The sequence below is a fragment of the Fulmarus glacialis genome, unplaced genomic scaffold (assembly GCF_000690835.1).
Source record: "Fulmarus glacialis isolate BGI_N327 unplaced genomic scaffold, ASM69083v1 scaffold6611, whole genome shotgun sequence".
NCBI lineage: Eukaryota > Metazoa > Chordata > Aves > Procellariiformes > Procellariidae > Fulmarus > Fulmarus glacialis.
The window spans coordinates 32,756-53,140 of record NW_009190770.1 but is presented as its reverse complement, the minus strand read 5'-3'; the positions used below and the strand labels follow the sequence as shown (position 1 = coordinate 53,140).

Here is a 20,385-nt window from a genome sequence, read left to right as displayed (position 1 = left end):
TTCTGATTTTCTTTTTATGTCATCAAACTTTGAGAAAGTGAAGTTTAAATTGTATTGCAGAAGAGCAATTAGTAAAAAATATATAATGTACAGGCAACTACTCATGTCTCTTATTGCCTGTTTTCTCCATAAGTATAAACTTGCTCAGCTGTAAAGCTGTCAATTTGCAGCTAATCCAAAGCTGATCAAACACCCAGACAAGTATAAATACATAGTACTGAGTCACGAAATAATGATTTACAGAATTCTTTTTCCCATTTTTCCTGGTCATATTGTCTTTATTGTGGATTCCTCCATTTCACTAGTGGCTTTTAATACTTAAAGATTGTCTTATTAACATTTATAAGGAATAACCATAGCATCAGTAATAAAAATCAATGCATATAAGAAGTGACTCACTAGCTTGTTGATGGTGCTCTTCTTCACTTTGGAATGGGCTGAATTCATAAGTAGATATTTTGCTTTTCAGTAACAAAGTCAGAACATTGTCCAGCTTCTCTACAGAAGAAAATTTAAAAGCCTGTTTAAAAGGAAAAAAAAATTTAAAAAAATAGTGCATTTGTTGCATATGTATTTTAAACTTTATTCTCAGAGTGCTGGTGAATCAAATTACTCAAAACAGTATTATTACAAACTTACTCTTAGTAAGAGCAGCATAGTTTTTGAAAGCTACAGAAGAGATATTCTAATATAGAAGGATCATGATAACACGATCCAATTGAAGAAAAACAGGAATTATAACTTATGAAGTTCAGCCATGACTAAAAACTTCTGAATGAAGGGTAAGGACAGGAAGATTTCTGTTTATCAACTCTCAATTTAGCTACAACAATGCAGCGTAATAACCAGGAACTGTTCTGACAGATGCGAGGTGCCAATAAATCCAAGGTCTTACTACAGCCGTGATACAGGATGAGTTTAAAGACTACAGTAGCTCTCTGTCACCCAAAGCCTTTACATTAATATTGCGTACTTTGCTAGGTAGTAAACGGCTTCAGTTCCATCAGCCAAGGCATAACATTGCTGACAGGTTAAGAAACTGATAGCAACCGGTTAGAGTAGCTTCCTACTAAATACACCGTCCTTAGACAAATCCTCACTGACTGCCATGAGATCTTTTTTTGATTGCCTCTTTCTGGACAGAAGGCCAAGATCTATTCCTAACGACTCGCAAGGTAGCCATAATTAAGTGCTTCTTTGCTTGGTGTGACAAAAGAAGCACGACTACAGAGATTTGAACAGTACGGATATCTTACACTGAGTACTACGGCGCTAGTCCAGTCTGTGCTGCACTGGGCACCAAAAGGAGTTCAGCCACACCAGAGAAGAGCTCAGAAGGAGTTGGTTTACTCTGCTCAGATGTCAGCAGCCCTGCGTTAAAGTTTGCCTTTCCGTAGCTGAATGGTTTCTGGTGAAGACAATTCTGGGATCACTAACAGGGAATATCTGCAGACACACTTAGCATATAAACTTAAAAAGAAACTCCATGACTGACATGCTGAGGAGAAAAGGACAGAGGGGTCTACTGATGAAACATGAAGTTTAATTCCCAAGGCTGCTAAAAGTGAATAAGAAAATAAATGTGACGTGATCAGAAAACGTTGAGTACACAGGCAGGACATAATTTTCATCTGAGTCTTACTCAGAATTAGAAGACAAGTTTGTGCAGGTAGTGAGCTACCAATAATAAAATATGATTGTTTATTTTTTCCATAATTAATATTGGCCCTTCTAATATTGATTATGATACATAAAAAACATCATATTTATTAACTTGTGACCTATTTCTTTCCATAATTCACCCTTTCTGTACTGTAATGTTACATTCTCTGTATTTGTTATTCAATAATTATGAATACATAATTTAGTCCTCAATAAGCAAAGCAATAAGCATTAAAAAAAGACTCCGCCTAGAAAAAAAATCTTTACAGCTTGTTCTAGAATAACGATCTAACCTGAGTACCACACTTACAGTGTGGATTGAGAAACGATACGCAAAACCTCCCAAATATCTATCAAAAAAACCCCCTATTAACAAAAATAACCACATTATATTTAAAAATTATTAAGGGGAATAATACTAAAATTCAGTTAGGAATCCATACTATTCTGTCTTATCCCAAGTAGGTCTTCTTAGATATGGTATCATCATTGGTACTACCTTAAGAGAGTTCAATCTAGAGTAGGACAAAAATAAGTAATAACACAGGAACTAGCTCAGATGACTGTATATGCACATATTGTGCCATGAAGAAAGAGGCTCAAACCCACCAATATTCACTGAGACAACTGTATAGCAGAAATTCCACTATATAGAGAATGAACATATAGGTGGGCTTCTAGACAAACTAATCCTGAAATAGTATCTTTAATTTCCGTTTAAAATGGCAGGGACACCCCTTACACATTTTGCTACCTAGCCCTAGGTATTCAAAAGAAAATGAACAAACAAACAAAAAAACCACCCCAACAACACCTGCCTCTTATCACCTGTCCTGAAATGCCCAAGGAGCAATTTCAGACAGAATCCATTTCAGACTGTCTTGTATATCAAAGCCAAATAAACACCCCAAAGTCTCTTTTCAGCAAGCACTCAGGGTAATCTTGCCTACAAAGCTCCTCTGCTTTTTAGTATGAGTTGAGGTAGGAACCCTTCCTTCTCCCTTTTATTCAGGCAGAAATCCAGGGGAGGAATACCTTAAGAGTGTATAGCTCTTACTTCGCACTCAGACAACCAAATTTGCATGGGATAAAACAATGTTTCACAATCTGAGATGGAGCAAGTTCTTGAACTGAGAAGAGCGCGCAACTTCAGGAACTCGCAGCAAAATTTTCAAGGCCATAAACAGTTGCATGGCTTAACCACATCAGGCTAGCTCAGTTTTTACAAGCCTCTGAGACAGAAATTAGACTGTCTGATCTCCCAAAGGGAACAGATTAAATTAGAGCTAAATTTATGATGCTTTAACAGGCCTGCCTTCTGATGGCCAGCCTATCCATTCCTACGACTTCCAAGTCAGGCACAATACACTTCTTATACAGAGTTATCAGTGTAATTTGCTTCAAATTTTCCACCTCAAATTTTTTCTCTTACTCCAGGGATCTAAAATATGAAGGCTCCACCAATGACTTAACAAGCTATCTTGTTAACTAAACCATAACTTTGTTCTGCTACTCTACAACAAAGACACAGTAGGAAAATCTAATTTAGTTATTTAAAAAAAAAAAAAGTCTATGTTTACGCCTTTTATCTCACATATAGGAGATAAAAGTTCCAGTACTTATGTTAAGATAATAGCAGAAATAACAGTGAAACAGAACTAGCAATAGGACCACTCTGTACTATCCAGCTCCATACCACCATAAAGGTCACCTCCCTCAGGAAGGAATTCAGTTTAGAGACTTTTATTCCTGCTCCAGAGCACTCACAGACTATGCAGTATGCTGCATTTACATATGTTGATGTACCCTACACAGGTCTCTATAGGCCCATGAAATCTTCCCAAGAAATCCCACCAACACTATGCACCTAAAGTTCATGCTGAAGCTTCACCAAAGCCAACAGAAGTAGAACTGTATTTAAAGTTAAGCATACTGCAAGGGAACACAGAGCCAGTCAGGAGTTTGAGAAAGCCCACGTTTTATCTGAATAAAGATTTAAAACATGACAAGAAAGAAGTAAAAGCCCTACTTTCTCCCTGTGTCCTTCAGGCAAGTTCTTCTTTCAAGGAGCCACTCAGAATTAAGCCAGTGAGTTTGTAGGCAATTCTTCCCATGCTCTCTGAAGCACAGCCAGCTGCTCTTGCTCCACCCTTCAATCTTGGTCCTTCTGCAAGTGCTCCAGAGCTCATCACCAGCAGCTTGTCCTTGCTCAGTACCACCTCCCCAGGTGTAGGCACTATCTCCATTCTCTCACCCCCTTTTTCAGAGCAACAGGACACAGCTGTGAACAACAGGGAAGCCCCAAGTGCTGACCATCACACCTGGACTTCCAAAAACATCCTTGAAAAAGACGACCAAGCACATATTTTGCTACGTTTGCAAATGAGATGATCTACGTTCTTTAATAACTGCTAACAAAGCCCTGAAACTGTGTGCCACTGAAACACAGCACACACAGCCAATAAATTAACATATTTCTCATTGGCTTTAGCAGTACTAACAAGGTTAATTCACGCAAAGATTAACTTCTTCAGTAGTTCTTACATATCAGACACTACTTTACATGCACTTCAATATCTAGATTACTTCTGCCAAAGAGAATGGGCTAGGCTTAAAAATCACTTAGGCATTTCTGACAATTTTAGCCAGTGATAGAATATGGAGAGATTTCATACTTAGAGGAAAAGAAAGAAACATTTTAAAATAACAGCTGCTGACGTGGCTTCGAAGATTGAAATACTAAAAACAGTTTCAAAGGAAGTATCTCTGGGGATCAGGTAAAGGCGCATACATAATATCACCACATAAGTCATACAGCTCTTTCTTACAAGTTTTCATAGAAAAGGCTGCAGTTTATTTTCATTCTTCTTTTTCAATATACACTGTAAATGGAATCCTGTTTGATGACTATGATAAAAACATCCCTTAAGATACCGAGTCTCTCAGAATCATAGGAGTTTTATTCAACCACAGTTTGTCATAAAGACTTTCTGAATCTCTCTAGGTATTCTAAGTCACTAAGTCACTCAAACTGACATGAACCTATCAATTTCAGTAATAAGGATATGACCTTAGTTTCAATATTTTTTTTAAAACCTAAGAAATCTGTACCAGGAAACTCCAACACTAAATAATTGAATCAATAGTTGCATTTGGTAGAAAGTCTGAGAGAAAAATCAATACAGCATGTAAATCCAGCAGAATGTTGAAATGAGAAGTTGAAGAAAAGTAAAAAATGAAATATGAAAAAGTTTAATTATGAATTATAAGAACCTTAAAATCAATCTGAACACCAGGTTACCTGCAAGAACACAAACTCTCTAAGAGAGTTTCTTTAATGCAGAATTATATGAAAGTGAGAGAACAAAAAAATTCATGGCCTTTAGCCAACGCCCACCCTCATATATTCTGATAGCAAGTTCATTCAGCATTATGATTCAGTTTTAGGATCCCAACTCTTCCTACTTTACTACAAAATTTCAGGTTTTTTTCTTTCAAAACTTATGCAAAGAAACTTATTTCATTTTTTACTCTATCTATTTCCTTACATTTTAAATATTTATTTGGTTGTTTAAAATGTCTTGCTAATGTTGGTAAATGCTTTTTAAATTCAGACAAATTTGGAACATAGAAAATTGCAATCTATTAGATGTGGCAAAAAATTTAATCCAAAAACATGATTTGTAAAAATCTTAGAATACATTTAATCTAAAATATGGCTAGTGTTAATCTTTAATTCCTCTCTAAAAAGAGGAATTTGTAAGTGCAGCAGTACCACACTTTGTTGGTCTCCCACTAAGATATATGAACTGACCTGACCATCAATAAAAGGAATGGATAGCTGTAAGCTTATTTGTTGGGTTTTGTTTATCTGTTTGGCTTTATTGGGGGACAAAGTGGAGAAGGGGACAATAATCTCAACGACAACAGCATCTCAAAGTAGCTGGAAGGGTTGGCAACACAATATACAACACAATGGAAGCATTTTACCAAAGCATTGTATCTTTGGTATGTATTAGTGTAGCAATCTGCTTTCATCACAGAATTTTAATAAGGAGATACTTCTCAGATTGCAAGTATTTGTGAAAATCTTGAACTTTTCTTTGAACAACAGAGTGATATTGCTTTGATCAATAATTGCTGTAAGCTTTTCTATTTTATTTTTGATTTTGTTTTCCATAGCGTTTGATTGTTACTTTGCATAGATAAACCACTGTTGCCCCAGGATACTTTTGCAAATAAGCTTATAGTCTCAAAGTTTTTAATTATCCTGGTTAAATAAAAGTTACTACTAGTCCTGCTACTTGATGGGAATTCTAATTAGAAACAAGTCTCTTTTGTTTTTCCTTGTGTGAACATATTTTTAAAGATTAAGTTAAATCATGCTCTGTAAATTGCATTTTTATGATGTATCTTATTGCCATTAAATCAGGTTTACATGAGAGCTTGAAGTATTTAAAAAGTTTGTGGAAATAGTTTAGCTACCTAGCTAGTTAAGCGTACCTCACTCCGTGGCCCAGCAGGTATCATTAAATATGATGACAAATATTCCAACACATATGTACACTTACAAAAGAATTACCATTAGTATACTTTCCCACAGAGCAGTCATGATATTGTGTGGATTGTAAAACTTACTCGATTACAAAAATTTTCTCGGCATTAATTTTTCAGTTGCCAAAACAATAAAATTAAAAGCAGGCAAACAGTGTCTCCTCATTTAAAACCTTGCTTATTATCCAGATGAGTAAAGATGAGGAAATTGTTAAACATACCTGATAGTCATAACACTGCAGCTGTACTTCCTGGTGTGCACTACTGCTCTGCACAGAACTATTTTTGCACTTGAATGTAATTTGAATTGCATGTGTCTTACTAAATATCAGTCATGCTCGTTAAATGAGGGGTCAAACTCCTGAATAACACAAATAATTCTCCAGTGAAAATACCAGGTGTGTTGTAGGTATCCAGGTTACCATGTTAATTATAATTTTTTAATCATTATGACACACTTCTTATGCATAAAATTTTAAATGAAACCTGTTAGAAGCTTACTTCCATGTCCTTCAAAATACAGGCTAAAGAATGATGGATACTATAAAAATTTTAAGGCGGCACTTGTACTTAGAGTTGCACTATTTTTCTTGTGCAACAGACTGTTTTCTTAGAACAGAAGCGACTGGTACTTGGAAGGAATCTACCCCCATCCTTAATAGAACACTAATAATGCAATATATCATTTTTTATTAATCCTTTTGTTATAAGTGTAATGCCTTAGGTGGTAGGTAAGGTAGATTTGTCACAGGAAAATGAGACTGTCTGCACTGGAAACACAGGCTATTATTTTTGTTCTGGCTTTGCAATTACAATATAGACATCATGACAAGTCTGCTTGGGCTACCCACCATTCAAAAAATGATACCTGAGATTCCGCCCTTTCTTAGTAGATGCTTTCTTTTCTTATTATTTTGGATGTGCCATTGGCAAAGGACACGCTGCAGAGCACTGCAGCCTGTTGTGCTGACTTGAAACCCAGCTCAAAACGTGAATTCTTCTAAATATATGCAAAGAATCTGCATGGCAACCAGCAAACCACATGCACGATAATTCAGCAGCTGTAAATGGACTGTATATGAATGGCAACCTACTGTCTTCCATACAAGCTATGCCAGAAAAATCCTGTTTGATGGTGAATGAATAATAATCCTCCAAATACAATGTGATTTAAGATTACTTGCTTCTATTGGTTTTAGAACATACTAAAAAGAACACTTTAAATGGAGAGGGACATCACTACTGTTTGTTATTATTTTCATCCTCTGTAATGCCGGATGTTGTTCACTGGGCATATACAGCACAAAGGATGTTTATATCACTCTCTAAACAAAAACAAAAAAAGAGAGAAAATTTGTTTTCTCTTGCCTGACTTGCTTACAACTAGGCATCTCAAAGACAGGCCTCTGTAATCCTGAGCCTATTATTGAGCCATTACTCATTACTGTGCAATCAAAAGATTGCATTTTATCTCTTAGCTCATATAGGCACTTATATTCTATTTTTTTTTTATTAGAAATGCAGAAGTCAACTTACCTGACAAGTGAAAGCTATTGGGTCAGCCACTTTCTTAAAAATGTGCTCAATCTCCTCTAGTGCAGTATAGTACTCGATCTGCGCTGTCGTCCTAATGACTCCCCCACAGTAGACATTTACATACACAGGGCCAGCAGGAAAATCTTATAAAACATAAATCACAACAGTAGCTGAACGTATTTTACAGTCCCAGACCAGAGGTCTTGGGGAATGAGTAAAAAACCAGGAAAATATCACAGAAAATGCATAGAGTCAATGAACTGGATTTACATTTCATAGATGATTCACAGGTGTAGTCAGTTTTTTATCCAGGTCTTTCAGTCTAACATTAAAAAGCTGACAAAAGAAAACACGTATCTGTAGATCTGTATAAAACAAAGCTATTGTATTGCTTCATGTTAGAAAGGAGATGAAAACAGTATGCTTCAAATTTCCAACTTCCCTTTGATAGACTGATGACCTATAATCAGCTCCCTTATGCCTACAAATTAAGGAAAAGTTCATTTATTACAAATAGTGGAATCACTATTCATATTTTGAAACATTTTTCTTAATTGCAGGCAAGTTTCTCAAAATTGGATTTGAACTAGGCTGCAGAAATTGCAGTATAATTACTTCCATTCCAGTTGTTTACCTAGTCAAAGCAAAGGAAAGAGGCATTTGCAGAGTCTGTTACTTAAGTATGACTTGCTCTGTGTATGCAGCATGACCCCTCTTTATGAGCACATTTTATAATTCATTAATATTCATTGTGCCAGGCATCCTGCTGTACCATACCAGCACTAGCACGGTTTTCTTAAAATTCTAACTCTACCCACAAAAGAGCGATAAAAATGGGCAACCTGAAAATGGAGAAGAGTAATAGGGCCAAAGAAACTAAATGAATAGAACATCACCTTAAATCACTTAAATGGAAACTGCCCAAATGATTTTTTTTTAAATAAAAAAAACAAAAACATTTTTCTTATAACATCAGATCAATTGGACTCTTATTAAAAAGGGTACTCCCAAACTTCCAACTTTTCCAGACTTTGAAACAGAAAAAAGCCTACAGACAGAAGCATTAAATACAAATGATATAAGAAACAAAATTAAACTTGGGCTGCAGCTCTCTGCCAATTTTTTCATAATATTTCATTTACTGTTCATATTTTATTTCTTCATCCAATATAGAAACCTTCCTGTGATCAATAATGTTCTCAGAATAATTGTGGAAGATCTTTTAAGATCTGTGAATGAGGACTTCAGCTTTCCTTCTCTGAAATCCAGTTTCAGATGAAAGTTTCCTGTTGGTCATGTACTTCCCAATCAGGTCTTTAAAAACAAACTCTCTGCACCATCACAGTGATAAAGAACTCACAGGCCATATGTGGCCATCGTCTCAGGATGGTGTTCAGGATGAAAATCAGGCCACAGAATTACCCAAACGTAGCTCCAAGAAGCCACTGTTGAAAATTGTAGCCTATATATATATACATTTCTTCCTATCTAATGTTGTATTGCAATGGTTTTAGAATAAAATATAATATAAGTTCCTTTAGGAATTCACACCATGCAGTGCAGTAGCAAGCTGCACTCCGAATACTTACATGAAAAATTTTTTAATTCTTAACTCGCATCAAGTGAGTGGGGATAGGTGTGCCCCTTAAATCTGCATAGGTCTCCTAAAAGGAACTGCTAACTATTTGAAACTGTTGGCGACTAGTTATGGATGGGGCAGTTGAAAAAAATCATTAGAAACTAGCAGAGCTGAGTGATACAAAGAAATGGCATGGACATGGACAAAGAAAAGAAATTATTTCCTATGTCAGTAAGAAATACAGAGAGGAGCATAACCAAATTTACTGCATTAAATATAAAATGAAACATTTTAGTAATAGAGTAATAAGAAAAGAATATAAGCTTTGCATTTTATGGCAGTGATTTTGAAGAATGTTAATCTGTGACTAATCAATGACATTTTACGACTGCCACCTGCCATTTAACCACACAAAACCAATCTAATAGAACCTAGTTTCCCATAAATCACAAAGCCTTGCTTCTCTGCATTATTAATAAATGTTCTGTGTGCAAAACCCATGCACAGGAAACACCTACAAAATAGTGCAAAGTGAAACTACTTATCAGAAAAAGTGAAGGGAGTCCAAAATTTTCTATTTACTTAAAGATAAAGAATGTTTTTCTTACCTAAGGCTGTCATGTACTTGACCTTCTTATTCCAAGAGGCTGGCTGTGTCCTAATTCGTTGATTATCTGCTACGAATTCAACTTCTAAAGTTTCATCATCTATTTCATCTTTCAACAAAATGAATATTTCACCAGGGTTCTATAAAATTAAAATATGTTCCCATTAGTCCTTCAGAAAATTATACTGGAAGTGTAAACTGCAAATGAAAACATAAGTTGGAAGGAAAGTTCCTTTACCAACAGCTTCATACAAAAAAATCATAATAGCAAAACATGATGCCATCTCAATGTTATCCTTTAGTATTTTACTGACATAAACGACACAATTGATGTAGTATTTTAAATTCAGCTTACCTAAAAATATTTTAAAACAGTATTTTAAATGCATATGTAGGTGAATTGTTACATTTTCTAAGACCATTCTACTTCATAGTATAGAAGAATGACATTCAGCCTAGTAAGAACCTAAAATACTTTAGACTCACTTAAACTCTTACAGTGAACTGACAGTAAAGTAAGACAGAAGCAGCAGGTAATGTGAGACAATACCCTGCTACTGCCTCCTGAACCAGAGGGAATGTTACTCCCTTAGAACTGTACTGATCTCAACAATGAAATAATGTAAGTTATCTTTGAAAGACAGACAGCAAGGAAAATACATGACATTCCATGTACACCGCAACCTCCATATCTGACCGTGGCCACTCACTTATATAAAGGAATGCAGTGCTGGATATTGTACTTCCTCTGTTTACATTTTCACGTATTTTCTCACAGCAACTCTGATTAAAAACAAACACGTATGAACATTTGCGTCTATCAGATATGCATGCAGATATGTATATATAAGCATTTCTGATTTAATTTAACATAAGACAATGTATATGCTCACACAAGCACTTGTTGTGTAACTCGCGGTATGGGCACATATGCAGGTACCATATACCCCCACGGATTCTTGCCAAGAGACACTCCATATCTCTCAAGAAGTGCCTGACTACATGCTCCCTCTAAACTACAAGGTCCACATGACAGTAATATCTCTACCCAAGCTGCCAAATAATTCTAAGAGAGATAAAATCCCTCAGAAGCTGTCTCAAAACTATTTTATTTGCAAATCTTTTGGCTGCAGTGGGGATGTGACACAAAGGCAAAATAAATCCCATTACAGTGTCGATGCACTCTCATTTTGGTCCCTTATCTGGTATTTGTTTTCAAAACTGTTATAGTATGAATGAGATATGTCCAGGAAGAGGACAAGAACATTGACTGTTATCCCAAAGATTTTAGCATCCAAAAACCTTACCTCACATGATATTCTTCCTGGAAGCACCAATATCGACTGCTCATTAGTTCCTAATGTTTCAGAAAGTATTTCTGTTTTAAAACTGAGGTCTGTTTTTTCTGATGCTCCTCTGACATCTGAGAAGTTGACATGGGAGCTAGCCTGGTGATCTGAAATAAATAACGTGGAATGAGGTCATTGTTAATAATCCCAGATGAACAAAAGACGGCAATGATGTGGTTTCCAACATACTACTCATATGGCATGTGGAGTCACATTAAGGGCACTGCATGAAAGCCTGGCAAAATTCCTTTTCATGTAAATGTGGGGAGGTTTCTCCCTTTGATAAAGAGCTTGCCTCTGAAGTTCTGATCCTGCAGCCTTTATTTATATGAACAGACTCTGCTCATATGCTTCATCTTACTAAAGTCAAAAGGGTCACGGCCTTTAGACCAAAGGTGTTGTGACCAATGAGGTCACAGAGATCAGTGAGTTTTGTAATCTCAGAAGAACAAACCCTCATACGCTGAGATATACTGGGATTTTTACCACTCTTCCTTTCCCGATATATAAACAAGGACATACTACACGTCTACAACATCAGCCCACCTGTCTACAGGAAGGATTTATGTGAGGGCAGTGATACCTGTGACCAGCTAACTATGACAGTAGACACAGATTTCCTTGACACAGACTCCATAGTCTTTGCCTTCCTTCATGGACAAAATGATGGACTGAAGGCATACTTTTTTTGTGTAGGATATTCTGGGTTTGGAAATGCTACGCCAATCATACAGATAGCTTGCAACCAGTTTCTTTTCTGTTCTGCTGTACCGGTGAAGGCCCAAGAGCCATAGTAAATCCTTTACCAAATCACAGAATTTTAATGAGGAAATATAAAAGAACTGACAACTGCATCTGCAGAGCTCTGACTAAGCCTGTGTTTTAGAAAAGCTATTCTTCACACCTGCTACTTCTCAGCTGTATCATTACTACTCCTTTCCAGACACACTGTTACCCTGTACAAAACGCTCTTGCCACCCATCTCAAAGGACTGCAGCAGCTCTTCATCACGCAGAATTACCCCGCACATTGCAGTCACCTAGTTAGATTAATGATACCATTCCAAGTAGCTCAGAGTTAAAAAATCTTGACTGGCTGATGAGAAAATATCCTGAGAGACATCAACAGTATCTTGTATTACTGTAAATTATGGAACACTCACAGTCAATTATATTCAAGGAGACAAATAACTTTTCAGGCACATCTTTTCCTCTTAAATGGATGTAGAATATTAATATAAATTAGTGATGGGCAGAATACAGAACAGTAGCAATTTGGCTTTGTTCAAACAAGTACCACAGCCATTTTGAGTTTTTTCCAAAAGTGCCCAAGTGACTGAAGTACACAAACCACACAGTGCTCATAAGTGGTACAGAACTCATTCCATCCAGCATCAGTATTGGTAATTTACAATTAGTTTTCTCACTTCTTGCTTGCCTTTATTTCCCTCATATGTACCCGTTTGTCTGATACAGAGGTTCCCTTTCCTTACCAACCTTGCCTTGCTTAAGAAGGCAGAGATTTAATAAACTTCTTCTATAATAAATATGCCTGTTAAGTGAAGTTATGCCAGGAAATATAGTACAGAAAGTTGGGTATGCTATGTCTGATGTAGAATTTTTTTTTCCCCAGACATGTGCTTTAATTGTTAGAGAGATCTTAGGAAAAAAAAAAAAAAGAAAAGAAAAAAAAGAAGTATCATTTGTCCATGTTTCGTTGAGGAAGCTAAATGTTCTTTGAATATCTAAGGTGGGTGGGTTCAGTGTTCATCACCAGCTAGTAAAATCTCCCCAGCCTACTCCCGCTTATATTCACATGCCTTTAAGGCAAACTAATTCTGAATTTAAGCTGTGAATTCAGTGTAGATTGGTAAAATTACACTGAACCTATGTGAAGACATACTTTACTGAATTGAAGTAGTTTTAATTCCATTTGCTTTAATTTATTTTGAAAGTTAAACAGGCTACACTGAACAAAGGCTATTTTGATTCTGAATGAGAATCCACCCACAGTTCAATGCAGTTTAACTAATCCAGCTCAAAAAGTAAATACATTAATTTCTCTGATTATCACTGTAAAGACTAGACTTTATTTAGCACCACCCTTCAGAAAAAGGAAGGCCTGAACCCTTGCTGAGGAAAACAGTTAGGATACTGTATGCCCATAGCACATACTTTGGGAATATTATGTGTTCATATTTTAAGTCACTCATAACTCTTATACTTAAGCACATAGAATTTACTTCAGAAGACAACTCATATGAGGTGCATGCTTCTTCTGAAATTTTTTTCTGCCACTTTAGGCAAAGGAGTCTTGCAAAGACAAGAAACATTTCATTATTAGATTGACAAAATGAAAGGACTGAATAACAAATCTGGAAGGCACTGTATTCTCAGATGTCAGCTTTCTGTCAGTGATCATTCTTCAAGGATCGTGCAGATGCATTCTAATCTATGTGAAGTTCATGACAGCTTTATTTCTACAGTCTGCACTCTACTTACTGAAGATGACAGTAGTTACTTCCACCTTTTAATGTCCACAATAACTCATCTACTGAGAAGGTCAATGCTAGTGCTAACAAATTGGTTTAAATTAGGATAACATTTTCCTCCCACATTAATTGCATTTTAATATTTTTATTATGCCTAGTGACATACAACTACAATATCAGTACTTCAACCCAGTCAGTATTGGGATTGCACAGCCCTAAAGTTTAGACAAATTATTAAGAAATGTGGCTTTTACATCAAAGACTTGGATATTTAAGAGAATGAGGGATTCCCCTGCTGACTGTGAAAGTGGTTAGCAATTTATTAGTTAAAAACCATCAAGCAAGACCTCTTTCACTAAATGTCAGGTCTACCTGACAAGCAATGAAAGCCATGTAGAGCAGTCCAAGAATAACAGGGATCTATACTATCACTACTATATATTTAATAACCAAACTCCAGAGCCACCATCTCCAGCACTCAGATTTCTACCAGCAGTTGCACACTATCTGTCCTAAAATATGGAACATGAAACAACCACGTGAAGTGTTATTTGTAAATGCTGAACAAGCAATACACCAGACATTAAGCAAGCCTTGGCTTGGTGGCATTACCTAAAACAATGTAGCTCACGAGGGTTTAATACCACGGTAATGAGATTGTAGTAACACAAATGGAGCAATGTATAGACAATATTTGTTTAATGTGGGCAGAAGGTGTGGCCTGATGTACAGGTCTTTTGAACGCTTGAATTTTGGACATCTTCTCTGTGAATCCTCTTTACAGTCTTGCTTTTAACTTGAAAGCAATGGCCAGGGAGCTCCACTAATTGCTAAGGCTTTCAGAAAAATGATCATTTAACAAGAATTTACAACTGTAGGTGAAGATTAGCTTAAAAGAAACATAAAAGGAACATCATTATAATGCTGGAATATCTAAGAGAGAGGATTTATTAAAGGGTATTTGTTGCTTGGTGAATGTGTTCTTTTAACATTTTATATAATGGTCACCTATCTGTGAGGTTCTTAAAATGTAGCAGTAACGATTAAAATAATGGATGAATAAAACTGGACCCTTTCTTGTAGGATCGAAGTATAACAAATTATTAACTATATCTAATGATGCTTAGACAGCACTATGAGCTAGAAGCTAAAAAGAAGGGAAAACCTGTGATCATCTTCCCTTGAGTATTCAGGGCAGTCCTACTGAGAACTATCATCTATTATAGAGGGTAATGCTCCATTTCCAGCCCGTTACTTTTGTTGGCTTACTTTTCACAAATGTCTACTGCTGATGGTCACATTGAAAGGACTGATCTTAAATTTAAGTTCATATTGAAATAATAAAATATTACACACATTTACTGTAACAGTTATTCACTTAATTAGGCACAGTGCTGATGTTTTCGATTTTACTTCAATGTTCTCTCTTAAGTCATGTAACTTCAATACATCAATTTGGAATATTTTACACAAAACCTTTTGGAATGCATTATTGCTTTCAATTTAACATTTTTAACTGAATTCATGAAGTAACTTTGAAATTGCATTCCTTTGCATAAAGGAATTTGAGAAATTTTAATGAAGCCTCTCTAGTCTCTTGTGGATTCAACAATTAATGCCTCACCATGGCTTCTGAACGACTTTCATGCCACATCCAACACCGCCCCCACCCCACAAAATTCAAACTTTTAGAATACACTCTTTAGCTATCCCTATTGCAGTCTACATGAGGATTATAAATTGTCTCTGTCTTTGATTACTTGGTAGTTGCTACATGTTTTGAGTCAACAATGTATGTGACAGATTTGGGGTATTAAAAATAGCAGAAAACATAAACTTATGAAAGATTTATGTGTTTTCTGAGGCTATCCATGGAATGAATCTCACAGCCAAAATTTAGTTGGTTTTACAAAAGCAAAATGCCCGCTAGCTTTACAAATTTCAGTTCTTCTTTCAAGTTCTTCCTAAAGCAATGCTAGCTGAAGAACAGAAACTGCATTACAAAAAAGGTCCTCATCTATCGCTAGATCACACAACATACAAGAGGATGAGAAAATGGGCAAATCAGGTTAGGCAGATGACAAGGAATGGAAAGGTAATCAAGCACATGTGGCCAACTTGCCACGTGAAAGAAAAGACGGGGTGTTCCAGTGTCAAAGATTAAAATAAAGAGGATTACAGGGAAGAGCACTTAGCCTAAATTCAGCAGATCATTTAAGTGCAGGAGTCATCCCATGTAGTATGGTAGGACCACTCCCCAGCACAATGTGAGGTAAAGGCAGAGGTGGTCCCACTGGGTTCTGTGAGGTATAATTGAAAAGGTGCTCGTGTATAAGTGACTTCCTTGCAATTCAAAAGCTTAAAGTCCAACACATGTGTGAGTGTGCTGTAGAAATGCAGATAAAAGTAGAGCCATACAGAAAAAACCAAAGTAACCTTCTGTTATGTGGAAAAATCAGAAGAAAAGACTTATGTACATCATATTCTTCCTGCAATCCACCATAAGTTTATCATAGACATTTATGAAAGTTAATCCTCTTGAAGTATGGGTATTTGTAAATGCTGTATAAACTCAGCAGAGAGTGCAGCAGAGTGCAATTGAAAGGCAGCCTCTAACTGCATAAATTGCTCTATAAATGACCCGAGAAAGGCTGTGAGTAACATGGAGGCAGAAAACATCCACCACACTGGGCTTCATTCAATGAGCCTGCTTTCCTCAGCATGAACATGGGATTTATTAATTTTTACCATAAGCCCTTTCTAAAATATGATTTCAAAGCAAATCCCCTTTTCTGCTCTGCTGTAAAGTTTTCTTTTACTGATGGTGAGAGAGGGCTTAGGAATGGAAAGGTTTCTAAAAATCACAGAAAATTATTAAATACATACTCAAACATATAAACATCTGACTTAAATCTTAATTTCTTTCATTTGTTTTCTATCATGTATATATTCCAGACCAAGGTAAATATACTCATTATTGAACAAGCTTTAAATAATGTTTCTCTCTATGCTGAATCATCTATTTTCTGCAAATACATTGACAGTTATCTTTTTTTTCCCCAAAAGCATTCTCACTCCCAGTTTCTCCTGCATGGTTGAGTTCTTCTGTCAAAAACAGTAGCTTTTGGCGAGTTGGCCTATTTTGCCCATGTCTCCAAAATGTTTCTATTACCTTATTTATGGTGAACATTTTTTCTTGCAAATAAGCAAATTGACAGTTCCTTTAAAAGCTATGAAGAACAGTTTTTCCTTTTCTGAATATTTGGAGTTGGTGTTTATGTCATCTTAGCAACTGATGGTGCTGCAATTTTCATTCACATCTATTTCTCTCCCATATCAGAGCAATCCCTGGAACTCCCCCACATCTATTGTTTTATGCATTACTATATACATGTAGGCAAAGATTGATTTGATTGCAAAGGTGCATACCCACCTGTTCTTGTATTATCGGTTATGTTTTTGTACACAACAATTTACCACTCTGATATAATTGTAGACTAATGGAGTCATCATAAAAGCGTCTAAATACAATATAAAAGTCTTAGTATGTGTAGCCATATTGCATCTGATAGTAAACCCAAAAAATCCTGCCTTCAAATAACCCCAAAACAGCAAAAAGCAATTTACCATGAATTTATCAATAATCTTTAAGAAATAATTTGCATGAAACTGTAGGTGTTTCTTTATAGATATACTTTCATATGATTTTAACTGTATATTCAGAGACAACTAACTAGTTCCTAACTGGTCTGTGGCATGGAAGAAAGATTTGACTTAAACTCAGCAATAGGTGCTTTGGTTAGGATGCATACATTTAGAGGCTTTTTGGGACTAAGTTTATTTTTTACTATATATCAACTCATGTTATTATTTTTACTGCAAACAAATCTATGATTTTCAGCTGCAGCAGCAGCACTAATAATATGACCACTCTGCTGAGCTTTAGACACATAGTAAGACTGTCCCAAAGAGTTTCTAAACTATTAGGCACACTGATTAGTTTGGAAATAACAACTGCCTTCCTGAAGTCATTAAGGTGCTGAGCAGAACTGTTGATGGAACCCAAGCCTGTTATTTCCAGTTTCTACATTCTGCATACTTTCATCCTGCCTCTTCTCCAGGGAGAAGCAAACGGAAGTCTGGCCTTCTGTATGCACCAGCGGTTCTCAGTTATTAAAGCCTAATGTTTTATTAAAGGGTCCATCTATCCACTTCAGAATTACTGGAGTTCTAGCACAGTTTGGCATTTTTGTTCCATTTCTCTATGGTATCAGCACACACATATCCCATCCCTGTTTGAGGAGTATTATACAGCACCAAACATTGCCCAAAATCTGAGACGTGCTGTTACAACAACAGAGACAGGTTATTCTCCTGCTGCTGACTCAAATTACCACTGAAGACAAAAGGACTGATAGCAGAGGCATCCAGGGTTGTGAGCAGACCTTCAAAACTTGTTTGCCTGATAAAATCGTCCTGCAACTTCCTTATTATTCCAAAGGGGCTAGCTCTATTATCTCTAAACTACAATTCAAGCCTCTTATAACTGTCCTGGCACAAATTGCACACTATGCTTGGACACAGAAGTGGCATGTGGCTACATTTTGAATTACATAGATATAAAAGAACACAGCTAGAGGGGAGCATTTTAGAATCAAGTCGTACTTCAGGGAAGCCCACCTGGCAGGCAGGCCAAAAGCTCAGATTTCAGGCTGAATAGAGGTTTAGGTTTTTACAGATATCACCCTCAAGGAACTACTAGTGAGTAGTCAAACTTTCCCCTCTTGGCCATGTTTGAAGCTATTCTCTTGATGAAGAATATTCTTCATCAAAGTTCAAAAAATGACATGGCTGGAGGGTCATGAAGTTTAACATAATTGAAAAGTCTAATAACTGCACTGGGAGAGGCTAGGGGGAGAGACGCTGGTAGCTGGCATAGATGGCATTCTCAGCCTTCACCCTACTCAAAGTACAGGATACATATCATTAATAGTATCCAAACATTTACTGACACAAGACAATATACTCCACGTTACAGCATCCCTTAAATCAATCTGGTAACAGAAACTAGCTTGGACTGCAGCAGCTTATTTACCAAATAGCGTATCTTTGTCTGAGTATGACAGCAGAGCTCTAATACCTGCACAGGGCTCTTGGCAATGCCTGGATGAAATTTATGATGCTGTTCTTGATCTGTACAGCTCTAAATTACATGGCATTTGTCTGTCTAAGAGACCACATGTCTCCCTGTGCCATGCTGCCACAGCTGCTGTCATGCCAGACACATTTGGTATTAAAGAAGGAAAAAAAAAAGGAGTTGTCAGCAAGACTGACTCACTAGGGGACAGGCTGCTTTGCAATTTACTCCCACCTTGGGTTTGAAATAGCTAAAATCTATTGACCCTTAAAGCGGGCTAAAAGGTACTCTGCTTTCTCAGGAACACAAGAGTGATATTTTTAGACACATCTGAAAACCATGCTTGCTTTCTAACTCCTGATTATTTTCCTTTTGTTAGGGTTATGAATAGGAAAGTAATCTGAGATCTTTATCTTTTAAGGCACTGTCCTTTAATCCAACACCTAGACCCCAGAATAGGCACATTTTACTAAAACAGGATTTCAGAGAGCATTATAGGAAAGAATAGCATAGCAGAGGTACTCTGATAACTCTTCTTTATCTGTAGAAGCAATGCCATCTATTTTGTTACAAAGTGCTGGCCTTTCTACAGTTTAGTTTGGTAAAGGATACAGATAACACAGTATGCATATATATGTTAGTTTGATGAGACCTCTGATCAGGACCAAAAGATGTCTGCTGTTAAACTTAATAGGCAGACACCTATTATACTTTAAAATTATCTTTTTGTGCTCCACTTGCCCATCCCTAATTAGTTCAGTTAATTAGTGCTAGGATACAAGCCTTAATGGCAAAAGTTAAAAAAGACAAAGCTGTTTCACAGAAGGGGAACAGCCTTTTCTGAAGCTGAGTGTCACCTAATGGGTATCTAAATCTGAGGTTAGCTCTATTTTGCAGGTAAAATAATGAATGCCAATTCCACAATAAGGCGTTCACATTTTATCTGTGTGGTTACAAGACTGTATATCCTACAGACTGTATATACTACAAGACTGTAGTAAGATTGCTTCACTTTTCCAACGTTAGTACAAATTATAAATAATGATTCTTTGGGGAGCAGAAAATTTCCTGAGGAACCCCAAGGGAATTTCTCAAAATACAGCTTTCTAGTAATAAGAGTAAGTCCACTTTTCTCATATAGAAACCAGAAATAAAGTAAACACATAACATTTGTGAGTGGCTAAAGAACTGACTTGTTCAGTTATCACCTACAGGAATGAGTCCTCATACATTCATATTATGGTGATTAGCATTCCACAACTGGATCTCTCCTATCACTTACTAGCAAATCAATTGTTTTCACATCTGCTTGTAGCTCATATTTCCCCAAAGGATCTCACTGATCATATTGTTTTTCCATTTTCCAGTGTACTCTCTGACCTTTTCTCTCAAGGCCTCTCTCAATTCACTTTAGTCAATCACTTCTTATTGATTGTTAGCGCTTGCTCATTCCCCACCTATCTTTGCTTT

The 20,385-nt window shown here is 36.4% G+C and overlaps 1 protein-coding gene across 1 annotated transcript in view; it reads right to left on the bottom strand.

Annotated features, from left to right (window-relative positions):
• Nucleotides 1–399: 399 nt before the first annotated feature.
• Nucleotides 400–20,385, bottom strand: part of LOC104071023 (B-cell scaffold protein with ankyrin repeats-like) — a gene marked incomplete at both ends in the record, with an annotated part of 30,937 nt that continues 10,951 nt past the window's right edge. Inside the window, 4 exons of the mRNA XM_009586409.1 lie at nucleotides 400–520; nucleotides 7,753–7,895; nucleotides 9,940–10,078; nucleotides 11,246–11,394. Of these exons, the coding sequence (XP_009584704.1) occupies nucleotides 400–520; nucleotides 7,753–7,895; nucleotides 9,940–10,078; nucleotides 11,246–11,394 (552 nt within the window). The remainder of the gene's footprint in view (nucleotides 521–7,752; nucleotides 7,896–9,939; nucleotides 10,079–11,245; nucleotides 11,395–20,385) is intronic.